Below are 25848 nucleotides of genomic sequence, written 5' to 3' on the forward strand. Positions count from 1 at the left end.
ACACACACATATATATATATATATATATATATATATATATTTTATGTCACTAGGTCGGCAAACAAGCGCTAGCACAGCTACCTTATAGACACCTGCAACACCAGAAGCATCGCAAGCGCGTTGCCGACCCAATCCCCCCAGGAGCTCTGGTCACCTTACTCACCAACAGGAACACAATACTGCTTGAAAACAGTACTATTTAGCTGTGATCTTCTGTAAGATTGAGGTACTACCCCAGTCGGGCTGCTCCATATTTTGAGCAGGAAATTCCTGCTGTGCCCTACTTTACAATTTATAAAAACAAGTGTTTGAAAATTTTGTAAAGTTGTCGATCCTGTTCGACCAGTTTTTATTAGGATAGGATATTGTAAATTAGCAAAGAAAAGTTCGAGTACAATAACAGCGTATATTTGCCCAGTTTTATAACTGTTACTTTACATAATATCGAATATCGGTTAAAATGTTTATGTAACTTTGATATTAAATTTCTAGTTTAATTGAGTATATCTCTAAACTATTATATTAGGCTTGAATACAATATTATTACTTCCAAAACTTTAAAAAACTATCTATCCCTTTGTTCACCTTCAGATACAAAATATCTTTTTTTTGCTTCACACTCAACGGTCTCCAGTAGGATTTTCTTCTGTGTCGGGGATCTCTAAAGGTTTATAAGTATCTGTTAGTCGATTTTTTTTCTCACTAAATATTTTATGTAATAAAATGTTCTCTAAAGTCAAAATCAAAATCAAAAATATCTTAATACAAATCGGCTTCAAAAGCACCTTTGACACACAGAGGCATCAAATGAAACCACAAATAGTACGTACCGATTATAAGCTCATAAAAAATTCAATCAAATAGAAGAAGTAGTTTAATTTCAATTGTAAGCCTACCATGTGCCTACACTGTTCCCTCTTTTAGATCGATTTTTTTTCTACAACATAGCTTCTAAATGCTATGTAATCATGTGATTAAAATGGGTATGTGGTTGAAGTTGTGTTTTACGTGCAACATCAGAAATTTTACTGTATTAGGTGATGTAATGTCTTCTAGTGTAGTCTCTGATAGCCTATCTGTCTTGTTTGCTAGATAAACTTTATTAATTATTTTGACTGAGGTAGGGCACAGCAGGAATTCCCTGCTCAAAATATAGAGCAGCCCGACTGGAGTAGTGCCTCGACCTTACAAAAGATCACAGCTAAATAATACTGTTTTCAAACAGTATTGTGTTCCTGTTGGTGAGTATGGCAACCAGAGCTCCTTGGGGGATTGGGGATTGGGGCGGCAACGCGCTTGCGATGCTTCTGGTGTTGCAGGCGTCTATAAGTTACGGTAATCGCTTACCATCAGGTGAGCCGTACGCTTGTTTGCCGACCTAGTGATATAAAAAAAAAAAAATTACAAACACACCGAAAGGCACCGTGGAACGTCCGAAAACCGGAATGTTTGGTGCGAGCTTGGGGAGCCCTAAGTTCAGCAGTGGACTTTGATATGCTGAAGAAAAATAGATAGTTGCTATAGTAAAGTTGAGCTCAAGCATGTTTTAGATGTCCACATCATTATTACGCTATTGCAGACGGGGTCAGTTCAACGAAATATCATATGGGAACGGTGACCCATATAATTGTTCGGAATATTCCCAAATATAATATCATATTTCGGTTTCTAATATACTATCATTTGATATATTCCATACATATTAACTGAGGTAGGGCACAGGAGGAAACTTCCTGCTCAAAATATGGACCAGCCCGACCCGAAATATGGACCAACCTTATGTGTGTGAGTGAGGAAGGTGACCAGAGCTCCTGGGGGGATTAGGGGTATGGTTGCAACGCGCTTGCGATGCTTCTGATGTTGCAGACGAGTATAGATTATAGTAATTGCTTACTATCAGGTGAGCCGTACGCTTGTTTGCCGACCTACTCTTATATATAAAATTCTCGTGTCACAATGTTAGTTACAATACTCTTCCGAAACGGCTGGACCGATTTTTATAAAACTTTGTGTGCAAATCGTGTAGGTCTGAGAATCGGCCAACATCTATTTTTCATACCCCTAAGTTATAAGGGGAGGATGAAGGGGGTTAATAACATATATGGCAAAACAACGGTTGCAATGGGTTAGCTAGTAATATGCAAAAAAAGGAAATTTTATACAAAATCGAAAAAGTAAAGACTAATTTCTGTTTATAAAAGAATAATTGTATTATGTGACTAATAGAAAGATGACAAAAAGCTTAGTCCGGTATTTGTTCGTGAAAACTAATGACATCTCGTTAAAAGTTATGTCTTATAGTTACGAAGCAATAAATTTAAATGTCAATCGCGTACAAATATATCACGACGTGATCAATATGACATATAATAAAAATTTTAATGTAATATTTTAGTATACTACTTTACTACTATACATTATAGTCTACGTGATGATTGTTATTATTATTTCAGTTTGCTATTATTATTATATCATTCGATAATAATTATTATATTTTGTTAAAAATCTTTGTAAATAAAATAAAGGTATTGAGATAATTTTGTAAAGTAATTTTTTTTATCGATAAAAATCATAATCAAAAATGTATACCCGAATAATTATTTTCTACATACGTCGAATAGAATTTGAAATTAATATTTTATAATAAGGGACTTCATTTCTATCTGGTTCCAACGACACCACACCCTTTTTTTTTCAAATACAATTGATGACTATTGAGTTCATTGAAATGAACAAACTCTTCATCTCAAATTGTATAATAATATAAAGTTAAAAAAAAAATCAATTTTTTGTCATTTTTTTTGTTATTATATTTTTATATCATTTATTTATATTTTTTAAATATATATATTCTATTGGTATATTTTTTTATTTGTATGTTTTTATAAATTTATTTTTTATGTATTTACATATATGTGTATATGTTTATGTAGGTATATATCGTTTAAATATATGAATATTATATTATATAACTACGTTTAGTACTATAAATTGATTTAATTATTTGTAATAAACTTGCGTTGTTGATTGCGCACTATTAGCGACATATTTTTGTTATACTACTTTTATTAAAGGTTGCCTGGAAGAGATCGCTATAAGCCTTTGCATACATTATTTGTTTCTGTATCTAATCGTAATTCTAAAAAGTATCTTCTTTTTTGTGTGTGCAATAAAGTTTAATAAATAAAAAATAAATAAATATTTTCTACGTTTTACAAACAAATCTCACAGGATACATTGTACATTGATGATAACACAATAGCTTTAGGATTATTTACCCAAGATGGCGGCTCGATTCCACAGACATTGAATCCCGTAACAAATTTAATATTTAATACATTTTGTAAGGAAAAACCATTTATAATGCCTTAGTAACTGATAAAAGATTGGTTTCCATGGTAAACATACTTTACACTGGATCTGATTGAATGTCGTATAAAGTAAAAAAATAATAATAAATAATTGTGTTTGCTCGCAAACGAAAAAAAACCGACTTCAATTACATCGATAAGTAATACAACGTAGATCGACGAAAAAATAGTCAAGCAACTACGCGTTATCAAAGATTACTCAAAAAGTAGTTATCAGATCTCGATAAAATTTATATGTGACCACATGATAAACATCAGCTTTCGATTAAATTAAAAATTATCAAAATCGGTACACCCAGTAAAAAGTTATTACGGATTTTCGAGAGTTTCCCTCGATTTCTCTGGGATCCCATCATCAGATCCTGGTTTCCTTATCATGGTACCAAATTAGGGATATCCCCTTTCCATCAAAAAAAGAATTATCAAAATCGGTACATCCAGTAGAAAGTTATGTAATAAGTATTAAATTTTGTTCGCGTTAATCCCCGTGTGAACATTAAAATATAATAATGCAACGCGAAAGTTTAAAAGTTGTTATGCACAGATATATATAGATTTTGCCATATTTCCATTTCTAGATTATAGATGGCGTTTGAATATCGAATTTACATATGTTTTAATAAATTATAATTACTGAGCCACAGCAAAGCGTGGCTGGGTCAGCTAGTTATTTTTAAAACGTCTAAACATTTTAGTTTAATTAAAATTTATAAAATGCTTATGATGCATTTTGTGAAGTAAAATATAAATAAAATAAAAACGAAAACGAACTAATCTAGAGATACATTAGTTTTGTATGTTACATTTTAAACATATAAAAAACAACTAATTAAAAATTTTAGTTTTAGAATAACAGTAATATATTTATTAACATTATCCACATTGACTCATTTTTATCATTCATTTTTCGCGTACCTCTATGGCCACTAAGTTTCCCTTCTGATTTAAAAATTGATTAGATTCTGAAAACTAAAAATGAATACAAACATTTCTTGTTACAGGACACGAAGTGAAACGAGGAAGAATATGTAGACATAAGAACCAATTAACGGAGAAAATGGCTAACGGAGCTACGTTAGTTTTCGTAATTACCATCGTGCTACACGTGGTAGTGGCTAAGTACGTAATTAACACCAAAAGTGATAACATATCGTACAATGAAAGTGTGGATTATGCCAATGCCATTAATATTACCAATATAATCATAGACGAAAAAAATTATACTGAAGTGACTAGTGCAACGACTGTTATAGATATTAATGTAAATGATGATGTAAATATCAGTGACATTCATTTTAATAATAAAAAATGTGAACTATTAAATGCGACAGCCGATGTACCAACATATGAAACAAAGCAACTTGAATCAACGTATCTAAATAACATGTTTACCGGTGAAACAATGAAACTGATACACGACAACGTTTCGATTGATAATTTAGAAGCAGATGGTGTAAACCTGTACAATCTCGTCAAGAGCAATTGCGGTAGTGCGAAAATTTGTCACAACGTCAGGGGAAATAGGAACGACACAAATACAATCACTATTGGATTTCTGAGTGCTTACGGATGGAGTCAGGTAAAATTTAGTATATTTTTCATTTACGTATCATAAGTTTATCAATTAAGTAAAGCCTGATTTCGTTTTAATTACTTTTAATAAAAAATAGGTGTTTATTATGAGATATTTCTTTTTTCTCTTAACTTGGGACTCTTCAAGTTAGAATGTTACTTTCAAATTTAAATTCGGATTCACCTGGAGCATCCCGAGTGGGGAAGCACCTCGATCTTACAGAAGATCACAGCTAAATAATACTGCTTTCAAGCAGTGTTGTGTTCTTGTGGTGAGTAAGGTGATCAGATTTCCTGTGGGCGATTGGGGGTAGGGTCAGCAACGCGTTTGCGATGCTTCTGGTAGTGCAGGCGTCTATAAGCTACGGTAATCGCTTACTATCTCAGTCGAACCTTACGTTTGATTGCCGAGCTAATTATAGTTATAAAAAATACTTGAGTATAGCTTTTTAAATTAGAAAGATACAATAAGATCTTTTTTGCAGTTATCGAAATCACTGAAACGTGACTAAGCCGTTGTTAAAGTATATTTATCAGAAGAACTTGTTTTCTATTATAAGCATTTTCAACAATCTGACAGCAATTTATATTTAGAGATATCCCGAATAAACAACAGCCTTAAAATCCACTGCCTTTACAAAGGAGAGGTAAACATCATGTAGGGCTGTACAAACTAAAATTTATGTTACGTTTCGTCTTTCTAGTTAAGGTCAGTTACTCGTACACACGTGTAAGTAACAATGATTATTATATGTAACTCGTATATAGAATAGAATGCAACTCGTAGTCGAATTGAGAAACCTCCTCATTTTTTGAAGTTGGTTAAAAGGAAATTGCATATTATATTTCAAATGCTAAAAATCTTAATTAAAATACATTATAATTCAAATTAAATCCAATATAATGTAATTTAAAACTTCTTTATTCAAGTGAGCTTCGAGGGACTTTTGAATCGTCATTTTATAAAGTAAATATTTTGTTTTTAATTAAGTTCAGATAATACGAAGCTACAAACGAATCGTAAAGTAAATTTTGTTCAGATAACGCGGCAATAGACTCAATTGTTTCTCTTTTGAAAATTTACACCACCTTCCTCTATCATCAATAATGAAACAAAGTCGCTTCCCGCTGTCCTATTATGCTTAGATCTTTAAAACTACGCAATGGATTTTGGTGCTGTTTTCTTCAGTAAATAGTACGATTCTAGAGAAAGGTTTATGTATAACATCAAAAGTTTTTGCAACCGTGCAAAGCCGGGACGGGACGCTAATAAAATTATATTCATTATATAAACTTAAATATGTATATTATATTTTTTATTTTCGTTAATTTATTGAAAAAATTACAATTTTGGAATATTAATTATTTTAAGGTAGAACATAGAATTATAATAACACTATATGTCTATATAATCCATCATTACAAAACCTACATATACATTTTCCTCTGGAATCACTCTATTTACTAAAGAAAAGTAGTTTTTAAGATCTAAGCATACAGGCACCAGGAAGCGACTATTTTATTATATGTAATGATACTAAAAAAATTACCAAAATTACTTATTAAATACAAAATTAGTAATTTTGTCTAGCCCGTTGCCGCAGTTTGTAGTGACCCTGCTTTCTGCTCCGAGGGTTGTGGGTTCGATTCCCACCCCGAGTCTGGGTGTAATATAAATATGTATTTATATATTTATATATGTAATATTTATAAGTATGTTTATCGAAAAAAAAATGAAGCTATATACCAGTAGGCTGTTACCTATAACACAAGCATTAAGTTGCTTACTTTAGGAACAGACGACCGTGTGTAATACACAAATATTTATTTATTTATTTATTACGTATTATTTAAAATGTGTAAAATACGCTAAAAGTTTTTCTTAAACTTTAATATCATTGGATAAACACTTACGACAAAAAATAAACAGACATGTTCGATTTTTCACTTATTGGGAAATAGATTGTTATTTAGAATTTTACATGTGTAGATGTTTACTTAAGCCTATAAAAATATTTGTTGGGACTAAAAGATTTTTTTCAAGAATTTCTGTTGCGCTGTGTAAACAGTTAAAGTTACGCAAAAAATATGTATGACGGAGTTGATCGCCATCACAAGTTCTAAAAAAAGTCTGCGTAAGGTTAACTCAATATGACCTTTTTTTATGGTAATCTTTGTTCTAAAATATTGCATTATACGCGAAGATGATTTAAGTTTTTATCCAAATAAAATGTTCTTGACATCATTTTATTTCAATGACTACCTTAGAATATATCATAGTTTCAATACCGTACGGTATAAACTAAACTAATAGTACAGATAACCACTCGATTACTAATGTTTTAAATGTTATCTAACTATATACATTATATATTAAAAAATGAGACAGACTGTCGACGAAAACCTGTTCAAAGTTCGTTTCTGTGACATAATATTAATATTATTTATTATCATTGGACATATATTCATTCTATTCTCAGACAAGAATAAAAGTAAAACTGAAAGTAATACAAAAAAGTTGTCAAGTATATACGTCGAAGAAAAGTACATGATGCGGCTCAGTTGAGCTGTCGGAAAGTTTAATACTGTTTTAGTATAAAACTTTTGTTAAAAAGAAAAAAGTATATGTGTGTGATATAATATTAATATATATCTTTTAGTGTCTTGATCAATTTTTACTTGTTATTCGATAGTCTTGGGTATTTTGAGAACGCCGTTAACGAGGTCAATTCAATGTTCAGATCATGATTATTATTAAAAATGAAATGAAATAAAATAAAAACATTTATTTCTCCATAAGGTGACACACACACTTAACGAAATTCCAAAATAATATTATTTACTAAAAAAAAAATGAAAAAAAAGTTATGTCAAAACGGTTTTTATGAATCACGAAAATTAAAAAATCCAAATAAAAATTAATAATTAAATATGCTTTAAAAGCAGTTATAGGCTATTTTCCCTAATATATATATTATATTTATTTTTAGAGAGAAAGGTTCACGTTAACAATTTAATTTGAAGTACCTAATAAAACAATATAGTGTTGTTCCCAGTAAATTTTTTCTATTATATATTCCTAATTAATGTAAAGAGAATCCTTTGTACGAGACCCACCCTCTTCTTAATATCAAATTACTGTTTTTAGGAAAAATTCTAACAATGTAAAAAAAAAAAAAAATAATAATAATAACATACTTTATTGCACATTTAAATAAAGAACAAAATTAAAATTACAAGCAATTATAGTAACAAATTGTACAACCAGGCATTTTAAAAATGTTTGTGACAAAAATTAATGGAAAATACATGTTCATTACGTTATTACTTAGTCTAGTAAAGGATCCGCGCGGTTTTATCTACGTTTATGCAATGCTGTTCTCATCTTCTTTTTATACAACAAGGTTGACAAACAAGCGTACGGAAACCTGCAAAACCAGAACCATCACAATCGCGTTATCGACCTTACCCCAAACCTCTACCAGGAGCTCTGGTCATCTTACTCACCACAAAAACACAACACTGCTTGAAAGCAGTATTGCTTATCTTTTGTAAGGTCGAGGAACTGCCACAGTCGGCCTGCTCCAGATTATATATATATTTCCTGCTGTGCCTTACCCCAGAGATGTCTTCGTTTGTATCGTAATAATTATTGCAATTGTGGCATGAACAGTAACAAAAAGACATTTCTAAAAATGTAATTTATATGTTTATATGAATTCACACTTTGTGTAGAATATTTACAAATTGTATTCCTTTTCAGACGGTACTCGGTGCGCTACCGCTAGCAGTAGCTGCTGTAAACCTGGAACCAACACTACTAGCCGGTCTTAAGCTGCAGTTTGTAACTGCCGACATCGGTAGACCAAGACCATCGCTATCAGTGGACAAGGACACCCTTTCTTTAAGGTGAGATTGACTAGCTTGCACAGCAATTTACATAGGAATTTTGATAAAAAAAGAAACCGATTAACACCAAAGCAAGTAACAGTAGATAGACGATTGATTTAAGCCATCTATTATCACTTTTATTGGAAGTTTATTCGAAGTTAATATTTGAATATCGTCGTAGTTCAGAACGGTATAAAATCATAATCTTTAAAGAAAATGTCGTTTTATCCCTGTTTTAATAAAGTTATAATCGCTCAAGTGGAAAATCGACCGCTCGGGATCGACTGAGAACACCACGGTTCAAATAATGGTTCATATTTTCAGTTCATATTTTTTATTATTATGTCGGCAAAATCGGAAAATACTATTCATATTTTATCAATATGTAATTCGTATTTAAATATGATTTCCAAAAAACACGATTTACTAAAAATAACGAGCTAAGCTCGGTCATCCAGGTACTATGTATAATGCATGCATAATATAGCAGAACACTGATACTTTTGCAACCGTGCGACGCTGGGGCGGGTCGCTAGTTAATGATGTAACTGTATTACCATGTAGGTATTTTGTTTAAAATAAGAAGTATAAAATTAATCCGCTACGCTACTCTATTGTGAATAAATGATTCGAACATGTTTCGAACTTCAAAGTCAGCGGAACATTTACATAATTAATAGATACATATTTTTAACATACTCACACGGTTATCTCTTCCTAAAATAAGCAAACTTAAATGCTCGTGTTGTTAGAAATAGTCGCATAATATACACATATACATATTATATTTTTGATATATAGCACACCCAGACTCAGGCCAGGAATCTAAAGCACCTGCCCCGAAGCAGAAAGTATGGTTACTGCATACTGCGTCAATAAGCTATTAATAAAAAAAAAATCAGCAAGAACTAACACACGATTTGATTATAACTGTTAAATTCTTCCAGCTACTAATCTAAATATTCAAAAAAAAGATGCATCTAGTTTTATGGAAATTTGAACAATAAAGGGCCGATGTCAATGCGAGTCAGATGTAACTTTGAAATAAAAATAAGAAATCTACCCAAAAAAAAAATGTAAACTGTTGATTTTTTTTTATAATATCTTTAGAAGTAAGAATTAGTTTGATACAATTAAATAAGAATATAATATGTTAAGGGACATATAATACGTCTAAAGAAGTGTTATGTGTACCTTAACATACTCGTATAATAATTTTCAGAATTTAAACATACATATTTTATATCAATATATATTTTACATTTATACACGTATATTATACTATCTTGATTATTTATGTATGGATACTTGTATATGTGTATGCGTATGTATTATTGAATCTATCATCCACTATTTTTATCCATCCTTAAGAATGAATATGAGAACACTTCCTATCTATCTGGAAGAAATCGTTCATCAGCGATAAGATCGCCTTTGTACATTTTTTTACTCACTACTGTTTGTTTATATTTTGGTGTACACTAAAGAATATGTTATTATTATTGTTTTCTAACATTCACGCGAATTTCACTCATTATAATAAAACAACTTTTAAATATAATTTTTTGTTCTGAAACAAAAGAAAAAGACTTCAAATAGAAGGAACAACTCAAAAACTACTCTCTTTAGGCTTCGCTCAACGAAACCACATGATAAGCACCATGAAATGAAGTTAAATGAAATGAAATGAAAACACGACGACTCCGATAACTGTGTGGCATTTAACGAGTTGTGAGCCCCGCTAGCTGTTTTTCTGTTATCCACGATAAATAACTATATTTTGAAATATATAACATTAATAATATAACAGCTTTTAGTCATTATTTTATTTTCTAGGGTTATGACACAAATGAGAGATCTGGGCGTGGTGGCGTTCTTTGGACCTGAAAGTACTTGTCACACAGAAGCCAAACTAGCCGCTGCATGGAACTTACCCCTCATCTCACATGTAAGTAACAATGCATATAGGTATCGCGCATAACTCGAGAATGGTTAGACCGCTAATTTTTTTTTGTATGCTATTTAAGGCCCACGGAAAGTTTTAATGCTAAAAAAATTGAAAAAATATATTTTTACTATTAAATTAAATATATAAATAACTAGCTGACCCGGCGAACTTCGTATCGCCTAACACAAACTTTATCGTATGGTATTAAAGTTCAAATTGACTTTTAAGTATTATCACAAATCTTTTGTATGGGAGTATAGAAAAGTGTTGTTTTTAGACTTTTTCAGGAAATTTAATTTTTTTTTTAATTTTTCTCTCCGTAAGAACCATCCTCGTACTTCAAGTAATATTTAAAAAAAAGAATTAGCGAAATCGGTCCAACCTTTCTCGAGTTTTGCGCTTAGCAACACATTTTGCGATTCATTTTTATATATAAGAGAAGATACATTAGTCTATACGAGTCAGAAATAATTTACCAAGCCGATGTTTCTTTACCACTCAAAAGTTTATAAATATTTATTAATATTAGAGACTAAACGAAGTCAGAATATCAAATTATTCAATTATTATGTTTAGTCTAAACCCAAATTTCTAGAAATTCAGGACTTGTATAAGTTATATACGAATCCTTCTAAGAAATATACGACGAGTAATACATAGAAATTGCTATTTGTTTTTAACCGACTTCCAAAAAAGGAGGAGGTTCTCAATTCGACTGTATTTTTTTTTTTTTTTTTTTTTTTTTTTTATGTATGTTACATCAGAACTTTCGACTGGGTGGACCGATTTCGACAAATTTTATTTTAATCGAAAGGTGGTGTGTGCCAATTGGTCCCATTTAAATTTATTTGAGATCTAACAACTACTTTTCGAGTTATATCTAATAATGCGTTTTTACTTGACGCTTTTTTCGTCGACCTACGTTGTATTATACCGCATAACTTTCTACTGGATGTACCGATTTTGATTATTCTTTTTTTGTTGGAAAGGGGATATCCCTAGTTTGGTACCGTGATAAGGAAACCAGGATCTGATGATGGGATCCCAGAGAAATCGAGGGAAACTCTCGAAAATCCGTAATAAATTTTTACTGGGTGTACCGATTTTGATAATTTTTAATTTAATCGAAAGCTGATGTTTATCATGTGGTCACATATAAATTTTATTGAGATCTGATAACTACTTTTTGAGTAATCTTTGATAACGCGTAGTTGCTTGACTATTTTTTCGTCCATCTACGTTGTATTACTTGTCGATGTAATTGAAGTCGGTTTTTTTTTTCGTTTGCGAGCAAACACAATTATTGTAATACGAAGTGCTTTTATTGTTAATTAATATTGATTACAAATTTCTAAGCTAACTAACCGGTTTCCATAATTAGAGATGGGAATCGCTAAGTACACAAGAATATTACTTCAGTTTAGAATTCATTAATAGTCTAAAATCGCGTTTTCAATACACGATCACTTTTCTATATTTGCGTTAAAACGCAATAATAAATTCTTGCATGGACTGTAAATATTCTCATTTCAATTTCGTTATTCCCAAGTCTTTTTTTAATGCTTTTATTAAAGTGCCATGTATGTAAGTATATATACATGACATGCATTATATATTTGTTAGGCTGGAATATTGTAACTCAGTTTTGAAGCATATATATTCAATCGCTAAGCGTTTACTTTGGATAACAACGCATGGTAAGCTACGTGACGTCATTCTAAATCCAACATGTCGTAACACCCAATAATAAAATTAAAAAAACTATTTAGAAAAACGTTTACGTAATATGAAACTGTTGTTGGGACATCCTTTTAATAATCCTTGTAATAGCAGAGAATAAATAACCTCGCCAGTGTAGTAGTGAGAGTGTCGGGTATGCGTCTAATCATCGGCGATTTACGTTTTCGATTTGTATTTATCTGAAATATATTTGTTTCGAGTTTTGAATATTTGATACGATTATGCTTTAAATTAAAAAAATCTGTTAGTTAAAACTGCCCCAGAGCCATACAAGTTGTATAATACGGGACCATTATAGAACTTATAAGTTCTCTGGGGCAGTTACACAGCTTTCATTTTACTAATCCATTATTTTTCATAAAATTACGTTTTATATAGATAATGATGATCCAAAATCCGTAAATCAATTGTTCTAGGATCACGTATTTGGTTGAAATTACTTTAAAACTATCACTAGTTTACCTATAACAATGGGACTGAACAACCGTTATCTTGTGTTTTTGATCAATTCCATCATCCTGCCCCTGTTTTGGGGCCGACAGTATCAAACGTGCAGCCTATACTACATAAATCTATCTACCACAACCCATAAATAAATTCTTCTACTTCTTTAATTGAAATTGCTTCAGACTTTCCTCAGGGGCTCAAATCGCGAAATTAGTTTAGGGTATATTATGAATTTCTCATTCTGTTCACACATCTATCTTCACTGACTAACAAGATATACATATAATAACGCTCTTTATATAAATCTAATATTAAATATTTAGTGTTGTGTTATTGTTTCAATTTGAGTTTCTTACCCCAAGGAGTAACATGAAAGTATGAAACGACCTCCATTCTGTTATGTCGTCTCGAATACGGCTTTGAATATATCATAATTATCCATCGAATTTATTATTAATTTAATAAATAAATATCTTTGTGTTTTGTTTTGTGTTTTGTTATGTTTTTATAGCATTATAGCAATATTATTAATAAAAGATTTTTGCTAGAAAATGGAGGCTAAATACAAAATGGCGTACACTTTCAATGTTAATAGAATATATCGAACACAACAAATGCATTAGAGCCGAACCAATCTTTATAGGAATGCATGTAAATTTAACAGCATTTAAATAACAAACATTTAATTTGCATCAATAACCAGTTACCCATAAATACCACAATATAACTTACACTATACTCGAGTAACCCTAATTTTCATCTCTATTTATTGAAGTTATGTGACATTACCATAAATATTACTATCGATATTACTTTCGTGTCTTATTTCATATGTATAATTATATATAATAATTATATATATACATGAATGAAAACGTAAAAATATTTATATAACAATGTGTGCGTGGACTATCAAGCTTCAGTACACGTATATTTTTGTGCAATTTTTTTTAAACTTAAAATCATAACATTTTACAGTCCGTTTTAATATATTTACATTAAAACGGAATATATATTATACGTTTTATATAGTTTTGTTTAATATACAGAATCCTCCTCGCCAAAACTTTTTGTTTGTAATGAAACCTTCATAATATTATTTCTTTATTGCTATAATCAGTCTGTGTTCTTTTTTAAACGACTTCAAAAAAGGAGGAGGTTACTCAATTCCGTATATATATTTAATGTATGTTCGGAGATAATTTCGTCGTTTATGAACCGATTTTGATAATTCTTTTTTTGTTAGAAAGGAGATATCCAAAGTGTGGTACTATGATAAGGAAACCACGATCTGATGATGGGATTTCAGAGAAATCAAGGGAAACCCTTGAAAATCCGCATAACTTTTTACTGGGTGTACCGATTTTAATGATTTTTAATTTAATCGAAAGCCGATGTTTAGCACGTGGTCTCACATTTAAATTTTATCGAGATCTGATTACAACTTTTGGAGTAATTTTTGATAATGCGTATTTACTTGACTATTTTTTCGTCTACCTACGTTGTATTACTTGTCGGTGTAATTTAAGTCGGTTTTTTTTCGTTTGCCAGCAAACACAATTATGTATCGCCAGTCCGTGGGTTCCGTTAGAAAATGAAACATAATTTATTAAATTAAGATACAATTTTAAGAGGTACATTATAATTTGTCTTCCAACATAATCAAATTACGTAGACTGGAAAACGGTATTTATACATTTATTACGAGTAAGCCAGCGCTTACTTTTTTTAAACGATGTTAACTTCATGTGATTTCTCCCATAAATAACATACATGATTTTATTTTTAGTTCAACTTGACGTTCCTAAAATCAACATGTCTAATTAAAGGATTTAAGGAAGATTATTACGAGCTATGTACCTATAATAATCTCTTATATACAAAATTTTCGTGTCACAATGCTAGTTACCATATTTCTGAAATTTTGTGTGTATATCGGGTAGGTCTGAGAATTGGCCAACAGCTATTTCTCATACCCCTAAGTTATATGGGGGGGGGGGGATTAAGGGGTTAATATATGGTGAAAAACGTTTGCGGGGTCATCTAGTCTAATATATAAAGTTCTCGTGTCGCGGTGTTTGTAGTTAAACTCCTCCGAAATGGATTGACTGATTCTCATGAAATTTTGTGTGCTAATCAGGTAGGTCTGAGAATAAAACAACATCTATTTTTCACTCCCCTAAGCTAACGGGGGGGGGGGGGGGGGATTGAGACGGTTAATAAAATATATGGCAAAACAACATTTGCGGGGTTAGCTAGTAATATATAATATTCTTTTAAATATATGGCAAAACAACATTTGCGGGGTTAGCTAGTAATATATAATATTCTTTTTGATAAGAAGGATGCCAGTAATGCTTTTGGAAGGCAAACATGCCTTGCTAATAATTATTAGATTAATGAAACTTTGTTTAATAAATTTTCGTTAACATTGCTTGAGTAAAATTATGATTTTAATTAATTATTGAACTAATGAACAGAAGCTTACTTGCTAGAAATTGCCTTTCTTGAAATAGAAACAATTATTTTATCTGCTTTCCATTGCGTTAAGCCCAGTACATTTAATAAGTTAAGATTGGTTTGAAATGTTTTTTAAGTATAAGTAGTTTTGGCTGATATACAATATTGTTCTTTAGCTTACCAATTCTTTATTCTTTCGTTATTGGGTTATGGGTTAACGAAAAAGACTGACGTCTTAAAAATTCTATTAAAGCCTCTAAATCGACCAATTCCCTTCGAGTTTTCAGCGTTCTACGTTATATTGCAAAATTATTGACAATTAAGGACATACATTTAGGTTAATTATGCGACACCCCGTTATATATGTATCTATACATTTTAACTTACATTCGATCTCTCTAGAGAATTTAACTAAATTTTGTTCTTTAGATCACTCGAAACGTAAACATACATACATACGCGTGATCATACGAAACGTAACTCTCTGTATTTTATATTCATTAACTTATATCTCCCTTTCAACTTCCGTTCGCCTCGCCCGATCACACTTTTCGTAACGCTCTCGTCATGCATTCACTAGCTTACTACTCAAGTCAAGCGTGGTAAAGAAGTTTTACTTTACTAAAACTACTCAGTGGTTTACTTTGTGATGTCAAGTCATGGTGTCAAGCTTATCATAAGTTTCAATCTCCGTGTACTAGTTTTAGCGTAACGTATGTTCAAGATACAAATAAACGGACAGACAGAAATGAGAAGTATAACAGTGCAATAAAAAAATTTTTAAAATTTAAAATGTTTTTAAAATATCATCAAGATGTATTGAACCTATTACAGTTTTGTTATACTCTACACACACACATTTACACTCTACACACATTTTTATTCAGATATATACATTATTACATTTTTAATAAATGCTACTAAAAACCTCCGAGAATTGAATATTCGCCATCGAGAGTCTATTTAAATATTATTTAATATAGACTAATTATATCTATGTGTAATAATAATATATATATTTATGACAGACTAATAATAATACCAAGCGAACTCAAGGTCAAATGTACAAAGTTGACCTAATAGTTACGTCTTCTAAAATTTTCCAATTTTTTTGGATGCTTTGTTAATTTTTTAAGCATTGTTAGTACCTTCTACAAAGTATTAAAGAACTTAAAAAAAAAAAATTGTGATGGCTCAAACCGTTCTCGAGTTAGCTCTTAGCCACACATTTATTTTTATACAGATAAAATAACGAAATTGAATGTGATAAGCAGGACAACAAAAATAACACATAGTTTTACAGTGTCAAAACGTAAAATTATTACAAATACATTACGTAATTGAATGTGTGTATATAATACTACAAAAATAAATAAAATCATCATCATGATCATTATTTCAGTCTATTGCAGTCCACTGTTCAACATAGGCCTCCACAAGTTCGCGCCAAAAATGCGTGAACTCATGTGTGTGTGGGTCATAAATAAAATATCTAATACATAAATAACAAAAAATAACTAACTCAATTTTTAAATGTACAATATTTATTTCAATTACCTTTTTAATTATTTATATATAATTTAAATTACAAATTATTACATAGTACCGTATTACATAGAGCAGTACAAATGAGCGTAGGCTTATTTTCTCTTTTAAATAAGGCTTAAAAGGATTTATGTGTATTTCGTTCAGAAATAGCAAGCTTAAAAGGTTTTAAATTTATCGGCTAACTTGTAAAAAAAGACTGATGATGTACAAAACAAATTTGTATGTACTATACAGATCTTTATCATGAGTGGGCTTGGACTCTAAGACTGCAGACAGAGTCGAATTTTTGACCACTACACTAACAGTCGATAATATTCGTTAAATTAATAAATAAATGTAAACATTTTTTTAATATCATATCAAAAATCGACCGTTCCTAGAGCACCGGCACGGTCAGTAGGAGATGCAGGTTCGATCCCCGCTGGAACGGTCGATTTTTGATATGATATTAAAAAAAATGTTTAGAATTCCTAATGTGTGGGTGGTGTAACCTAACACAAAAATAAAATCATACAAATTAAATAAATGCTATTAAAATTAAAATAGCTTTGATATTATTAAACAGATACTACACTATCAAAGTTCTCAGCGAAAAAAAAAACGACGTCAATTTGCTTCGTCAAATTTAGTACAATACACATTATTAGGGGTAACTACCTACCAAACCTACTGAAAAGGTCTCGCTCAAAACTTAAATGAGACCACACGACCAGACGAATACCATAATCAGCAGAAAAAATAATCAACAAAATCGGTACTCGAATACTCGTAAATCTGAATTCAGTCTATGGAATTGCGTATACGAACATACGATATTTTTTTTTTTTTTTAATTATTACAAGAAAAGGAATCATTAAAACTCATTCATAATTTAGAGAGTAATAACGTAACGAACTTACAAAAAAGAACGTACATTCGAATTGAGAACCTCCTCCTTTCCGAAGTCGGTAAAAAAAGTATAGTAAGTAGCTAGACTTAAGTGAAGAAAGTAACTTTTTTATTTTATTAGCTAATATAAACTATTAACTATGAGACAGCAACGCTACGGTACAATGAAACATCTTTTTCGTATTTTACTGCAATAAAATCAGAAAATTTTGTTTCTTATCGTGGCACGTTCCGCGTTTGAAGGTCGTATGGTACTAGGCAGGCTTGAAAGGGCAATTCGGATCCAATTTATTTTGTAATTATAAAATATATTACAGATGCTACCTTATATTTTTATGTATACCTTGTTACCCAAAATAATTTACTGATATGAGAGAACATTTCTCTTTTAGTCTGTAATTATAAAACCGCCTTGGTAGATGTTAAACCTCGAAGTTCTTATGAAATTTCATATTGAATAGCACATTGACAAGAAATTATTTGAACGTCTTTTATCGACTTTATAACTTTTTTAATAATCACCGCGAGTAGAAATATAAATAAAGCCATAATTATAAAAAAATGGCAATAAATGCAATGGCTTCACTTTTTTTTGTGTTTCCATAACCAAGAAGAATGGTAATATAAACTTGGAAATATATTTGAAGACTTTTACAGTACTTTAGCAGTATTCGGAAAAATTACACACTATCTGAGTCATCTTGAGTTTTATTTTTATTTTTTATTATATTTCTAAGTTGCACCAACAAAATGAAAACCATTATATTTAAAGTTTCGTGTACGTTTTAAACTTGCTGAGTGTCACCTCAATTTTAGGTGCATACGGCGGTTCCAGATGGCAATACAAAATTACATTTTAATAACATAAAAATTTTATACATTAAAGTATTAAAAAAAATTTCAAACAAACATTGATAACAAAAAAAAAATTATAATTGGTGTAAAATCTAAAGATCAAAAATCAAAAATTATTTTTTATAAATTTGTACATTAAGAATTAAGTTAATGTCAATAATGGTTAGTAAAAGTGATTTAAAATTAAAATGTCAACTTAAGATTAGTAAATTATAATAAATCATAGTTAGCTATTATTGAAATTCAGCGATAGGTAAATTTACAGAGTCATAAGCTAAATCTTAATATTTTACTATAACGTCAGCCCAATCTAGTTTTTGAATTTCTGAAGGGGATTGGAGAAAATATTTATATCCTTTGATATTATATCCTCCGCTTGAAATATTATTTGAAAAATTAAACAACAGGAACGAAGTTCCTTCGGATAGTATGAAAGCAATTTAAAAAATGTTGAATTTTATATATGTTTTCTAGTTCTTGATATTTTTTTTTTAATTTTGTTGATTGGTTTTTAATTAAGTACATAAAAGTATTTAGGAAATTTAGTATTTTAGATAATAACAAATACTGTAAAATAAAATTAATCAAACAAAATAATAATAATAATAATAATTCGAACTATTAAGTAAAATAAAAAAAAACATGTGTCTATTTATTTTTATCGACAGTATAAAATTACATAAATATTTAAAAAAAAGTTTACCAGTAATATTTTAGTTTTACTTTTTTTCAGTTCGGTCGCCCAGCCAAATGTCAAGCCTGCCGTAAGGAACTTCGTTCCAACTTCGTTCCAATAACTACTAAAATATAACTCATTTACTAATAATTTGTCAACAGAAATGCGCGGAAGCTCAACGTCCAGAGGTAGGAGGTCTGGGAGCGACATTTGCACGAACATTGCCACCAGCTCATAAAGTCAGCAAGTCTGTCGTTGCTCTGCTGAAAGCTTACGGTTGGACCAAGTTCGCTATTATCGCCGGAGATGAACAGACTGCAGCGGAACAGCAGATGCACGCGATCAAGGTAAAATAATTATAACTGTCATCTAGACACATAGATAGGTGAATTAAATAAAGAACTGTGCCCCATTTAAAGGTGGTTTTGGGCCATGGGCGTGCAGAAGTAAATTGTATGCTAATAAAAAGTACTAAATTAGCACAATATCAATCAAGTGTTCTTTTATCCTTGCGTCGAATGCGTGAAGTTTTAGAGGCGATCCAATTGTATGTTACTGAGACACCAATAACAAATTAAAAAACTATATTTGTGTTTGTTCACTAACGAAAAATAAAACTTCAGTTACATCGACAATTATACAACGTACCTTACCAGACGTACCGGTACGTTACCCATAACCTATACGAAAAACTAAACAAGTAAATTTATATGAGAGATAACTTAATAAGTACTCATTAGATATCGAACAAATTAAAATGGGACTAAATAACAAGTACCAGCATTCGATTTAAAAATAATTATCAAAATCATTTTAGTTATTCTTTTTTTGAAGTCGGTTTAAAATAACTATAGAAATGGCTTTGTGAAAATTCTGCATGTTCATTTGTCTAACATTTATCTCGTTTTCTTCAGCGCACACAGAGTAAATTGTTTATTTAAATCCTAATGTATTTGTTCGCTATCTGTGTTTATCGAATAGGATTAGAGTAACTTTAATGTTTGGTAAACATTGTGATATATAATTATTAAGTTCCTAGACATTAAGTTTATAAAACAACGATAATTAGAAAATTTAAATAAATAATACTCAATCCTTTTTCGGGTTGTCTGGAAGAAATGGCTAACTAGCCATAAGACTGCCTCTTGTACTACACATTCTTAAGTTGTCTGTATTATTATTTTGTATCTGCATATTGTGGTGTACACACTCACACTCACACACACACTTCAGCCTATCGCAGTCCACTGCTGGACATAGGCCTCCCCAAGTTCGCGCCAGACATCCCAGTCTTCCGCAATCCTCATCCAGCCGACACCGGCAATCTTACGTATATCGTCGGTCCAACGGGCCGGAGGACGTCCCACACTGCGTTTGCCAAGACGCGGTCTCCACTCTAGGACCCGTCTACTCCAACGGCCATCGGTCCTGCGACACAAATGACCAGCCCACTGCCACTTCAACTTGCTAATTCTGTAGCTACGTCGGTTACTTTCGTTCTCTCGCGGATAGTCTCATTTCTAATCCTATCTTTAAGAGAAACCCCAAGCATAGCCCGTTCCATTGCACGTTGAGCAACCCTAAACTTGTGGACCAGTCCCTTCGTCAGTGTCCACGTCTCGGCTGCGTATGTTAACACAGGCAGGACGCATTGTTTGAAGACTTTTGTTTTCAAGCATTGCGGAATCTTCGAAGTGAAGACTCGACGAAGCCTGCCAAACGCCGCCCAGCCCAACCGAATCCTCCTATCGGTCTCTCTCTCGAAGTTGTTGCGGCCCAGTTGGATAGTATGGCCTAGGTAAATATAATCCTGAACAACTTCGAGAAGGGTACCATCGACCGATACCGGTATCGGTATGACTTGGTTGTTAAACATGACTTTCGTCTTATCCAAGTTCATACAGAGACCGACACGTCGGGAGGACTCGTTTAGGCCGGCCAGCATTTGGCCTAACTCATCCAGCGTCTCCGCAAAGATGACAATATCGTCGGCGAAACGAAGGTGAGAGATGAATTCACCGTTGACGGTGATGCCTCGTTCCCCCCAATCTAAGGTCTTAAAGACATCCTCTAGCGCAGTGGTAAACAGGTTCGGTGATATTACATCCCCCTGTCTTACCCCGCGCCGGAGGGAAATAGGTCTTGTTCTTTGGTCATTGACATGAACGGTCATCGTCGCCGCGTCGTACATAGATTTCAGTACATCGATATATCGCCAGTCGATATGACATCTCTGCAGAGAGTCCAGGACAGCCCAGGTCTCGACAGAGTCGAAGGCTTTCTCGTAGTCCACAAATGCCATACACAGCGGTTGATTATATTCTTCCGTCTTTTGAATAATCTGCCGAACAGTATGGATGTGGTCCACGGTGCTGTAGCCATTTCGAAACCCAGCCTGCTCCGGTGGTTGGAATTCGTCGAATCTTCTAGCGAGACGATTCGTAACAACCCTCGAAAACAGCTTATAGACGTGGCTCAGAAGTGAGATCGGTCTGTAATTCTTTAACAGAGACTTATCGCCTCTCTTAAAGAACAGCACCACCACACTCCTGGACCACGCCTCCGGCGTGGTACCTCGGTGGATGACGGCGTTAAATAGTCTTGCCAAGGCTTTCAGGACTGGTCGCCCTGCGGCTTTAAGGAGTTCAGTGGTAACTCCGTCATCCCCCGGGGCCCTGCTGTTTTTAAGCTGCCCGAGCGCTGCACCAATCTCATCCTCTTCGAAGTCCGGGATACACTCCGAATAATGGCGCAACAATGGTGCCCGTGGATCTTCGGTGTCCCAAGTCGCAGGCTTGCGTGCGCTCAACGAGTACAGCTGTCCATAAAATTTCTCAACCTCTCCTCGGATCTGAGGGTGAGAGCAGACGGTTCTGCCATCCGCTGTTTTTAGCTTCGCAAGAAGGCTTCTCCCCAATGGTCTTTGGAAAACTTTGGACACCAGTAGCAATCTCTCTCGTATTTGAGCAGCGGAGGTCTCGGCGTACAAGCTTCCGTATCCTTTTGGAAAGAGCCCTCTGTTCTGGCGGAGCAGCCGGCAACTCGCGCCTCTGCCGCATCAGATCCAAGGCTTCGGGAGAAAGTTTGTTCTGCTTCATTGGTTTTGTTGGTGGAAAGTGCCTGTGACCCAGTGTACACACCGCCTTCACCACGTTGTCGGTTATCTCGTCCACGTCGCTAGTAGTTTCCAGCGAATCGAATCGGTTTTGGAGTTCCAACTGAAACTGCTCGGAGCCACATAGTATTTAGGCAGCGTAGGTCGGAGAGTAGATTTCATCAAGCGGGTCCGCTCCTTTCGGAGACATATATTCAGAGTGCCCCGTACTAGCCGGTGGTCGCTGCCGGTGTTAAACCTGTTAACCACTGAGACATCTCTGAATATATGCCTTTTATCCGCTATGATGAAATCTATCTCGTTCCTCGTCACAGTATCGGGGCTTTGCCATGTCCACCTCCTTTGGGGCTTCTTCTCAAAAAATGAGTTCATCAAGAAGAGCCCCCCCGATTCGAGGAAGTTGACAAGCGTCTGCCCCCTGTGATTCCTGTGCCCCAATCCGTGTGGTCCGATGCTCGATCCGTCGCGGCCTTGTACTCCCACTTTAGCGTTGAAGTCTCCCATAAAAACGCTGTAGAAGGTCGAAGTAGTGCCATGTATGGCCCTTGTAATATCTTCATACAAGGCTTCGACTTCATCGTTAGAGTGTGCCGAGGTCGGCGCATATACCTGTATCACTTTCAGGGAGTACCTGTCAGTGAGCTTAAGTACAAGGTACGCTACCCGGGTCGACACACTACTGACTTCCACAACGTTGTTAGTGAGAGTCTTGTGGACCAGAAAACCGACGCCACCTTGGGAAAGCCCATCACCTTCACGGAAGTAGAACAAGTGCCCGGAGTCCAGGATCATCGTGTCCTCTCCCTCTCTTCGGACTTCAGACAACCCCAGTATGCTCCACTTAATGTGACTAAGTTCTACCTCAAGTTCGGTGAGGAGATGGTCCAACCGTAGCGTGCGTCCATTATACGTAGCCAGGAATATTTTTCTATGGCAGCCTCCCGTACCCCGGTGATTCTTGGCACCCTCTACCCCACCGTTACCACGGCCGCTGCCGTAGCCGGGAATAGTGGGGCTGCCGGGAACTGAGGGCCTTATTTTTAAGTTCGAACTCATGGGGGTTTTTGCCCATAGTCACCACACTGGGCACGGCGGGTCGGTGACCGCAGGGCTGACTTTGTCGCACCGAAGACGCTGCTGCCCGTCCTCGGTCTGTGCATTTGAGAAGCCAGCAGTTGGATGGTTATCCCGCCATCGGTCGGCTTTTCAAGTTCCAAGATGGTAGCGGAACTGCGTTATCCCTTAGTCGCCTCTTACGACACCCACGGGAAGAGAGGGGGTGGCTAAATTCTTTAGTGCCGTAGCCACACAGTCGATTGTGGTGTACAATAAAGAGTAAATAAAGAAATAAAATAAATAATTTCCAGGAATACGGTTTAGATTACCAAACGATTTTAAGCGTCCATTTTGTTACTATTACCTTGTTGCTTGTGTCTAGACCTGTTTGTTGAAGAGGGTCTATAAGACGCATATGCTATCGACTTTATAAAGTATGTGTTTTAGCTCCAACGCACGACTCGAATTTACTCCTTCAGATCGACTATCTAAATAGGCACTAAAAGGCTTACTAGTCTAAGAAAAAGATTAATACCCATTTCAAATGGTAAACAAACGAATCAAATGACGCTATCTATCGGAATTCTATTGTGTTCCCATAGATGGCATATGACATCTTAATACTCACGCCTGAAAAGTGAAAAGTGCGTAGAATAGGCTGCGCACAAAAACATCTAGTCTTTACTCCAAATATTTTTTTCATAACTAAAATCGATTCTTAAAGAGTTAACTCCAATCATAAATATATAAATAAATGCTTCACACTTATCAGCTCTAGAATTTTCTCTTGTGTCGGGAGTACGCAAACAAACATAATACAAATGCTCAGACAACGACAGATATATGGCCAATACAAATATTCATCGTGATCGGAGCTCGAACCCGCGACCACCAGTGCAACAGTCAGTTCTATGACCGCTGCGTATATTGAACACCTTCCGATGGGGTGAAGATCTATGCTATGGAATTGTAATCAACATAATAAACAGAAACGTCCAGACTACGAAAAGCATATATATCTAGTATAAACATTTGCCAGAGGCAAGATCAAACTCGCGATAGCTAACGCATTACCCACTCGATTTGACCACTATGCCGACTCTAGTTCTAATAATGTTGTATTCAGAAATAAGTAATAACCAACAAAATTTCTGTCTCTAACCATAGTCATAAGCAAACTCTCCTCCTCTTCTATTTTGTTATTAAATAAATATAATATTAAATAAATTCATTTATATGAAGAGTGAAAGACATCTGCTCGACATCACTCAATAATATTAGTTTCGTTGAATCTTGTAACTGAGATTCTTACAATTCTAATATATTATAACGTTATACGTAGTTCAAAGAGAATGTTCTTATTTGTAAAGCTTTTCTGTAGCCTTACTAATTAAACACGATTTATAATTAAAAAGATTTATTATTTTTTTATAATATTCGTAAATTCGAATACCAATATTCAAGAACGCAAGAACTTCTTAAGATTTTTTTAAACTTTTATCAAAATAATTTTTCCAATTTGAATTGTTTTAAAAGCTCGTATCCGTTTAATTAACCTGCCTCATTCGACACAAAACTTGCCGGTTTATATATAAGTTCAGATCAACGGCAACGTCGTTAAAGTTTTAAGTAGTAAATCTGCTTAATATTTAATGTTACGAAGTGAAAAGTATAAGTAGAAATTTTAATTTTAGACGGACATACTGTAAAATAACTGGGCTGGCTGTAGTATCTACACTTATATTATAAAACTGAAAAATTTACTGATCCGATTTAAAAAATGATTTCAGTGTTAGATAGACCATTTATTGAGGAAGGCTTATAGACTAATATAATCACGCTAAAACTAATAGGAGCGGAGCTCCAATGAAGAATGTTTCAATATCGGTATTATTTTCCTTTTGAGAGAATCCATTGCGTGCGCTACGTAAACAGTTAAAGTTTCGCAAAAATCATGTATGACAATTGTTCCCCTTTAAAATTTCCACGTCAGCGAAGTTGCGGGCAGAAGCTAGTACCTGTATAAAAATTAAATATTGTTGCAGGAACTGTCAGAAAGCAACGGATTGACAATTACAGTGGAGCAGCGTTTCGCAGATTACATTCCTCGCCACATATCTCGTATGGAGCGTATCGTCGACCAGACCTATGACAAAACTAGAGGTACGTAATAATTTTTTTTATTGTCACTGGGTCGGTAAACAAGCGTACGGCTCACCTGATGGTAAGCGATTACCGTAACTTATAGACACCTGCAACACCAGAAGCATCGCAAGCGCGT

At 33.5% G+C, this 25848-nt stretch overlaps 1 protein-coding gene across 1 annotated transcript in view; it reads left to right on the forward strand.

Annotated features, from left to right (window-relative positions):
- The first annotated feature begins 979 nt into the window (after positions 1–979).
- Positions 980–25848, forward strand: part of LOC123657475 (guanylate cyclase 32E-like) — a 102971-nt gene continuing 78102 nt past the window's right edge. The window contains exons 1-6 of the mRNA XM_045593018.1: positions 980–983; positions 4373–4950; positions 8707–8852; positions 10671–10782; positions 19558–19743; positions 25613–25730. Coding sequence (XP_045448974.1) covers positions 980–983; positions 4373–4950; positions 8707–8852; positions 10671–10782; positions 19558–19743; positions 25613–25730 — 1144 coding nt within the window. The remainder of the gene's footprint in view (positions 984–4372; positions 4951–8706; positions 8853–10670; positions 10783–19557; positions 19744–25612; positions 25731–25848) is intronic.

The sequence above is a fragment of the Melitaea cinxia genome, chromosome 10 (genome assembly GCF_905220565.1).
Source record: "Melitaea cinxia chromosome 10, ilMelCinx1.1, whole genome shotgun sequence".
Taxonomy (NCBI): Eukaryota; Metazoa; Arthropoda; class Insecta; order Lepidoptera; family Nymphalidae; genus Melitaea; species Melitaea cinxia.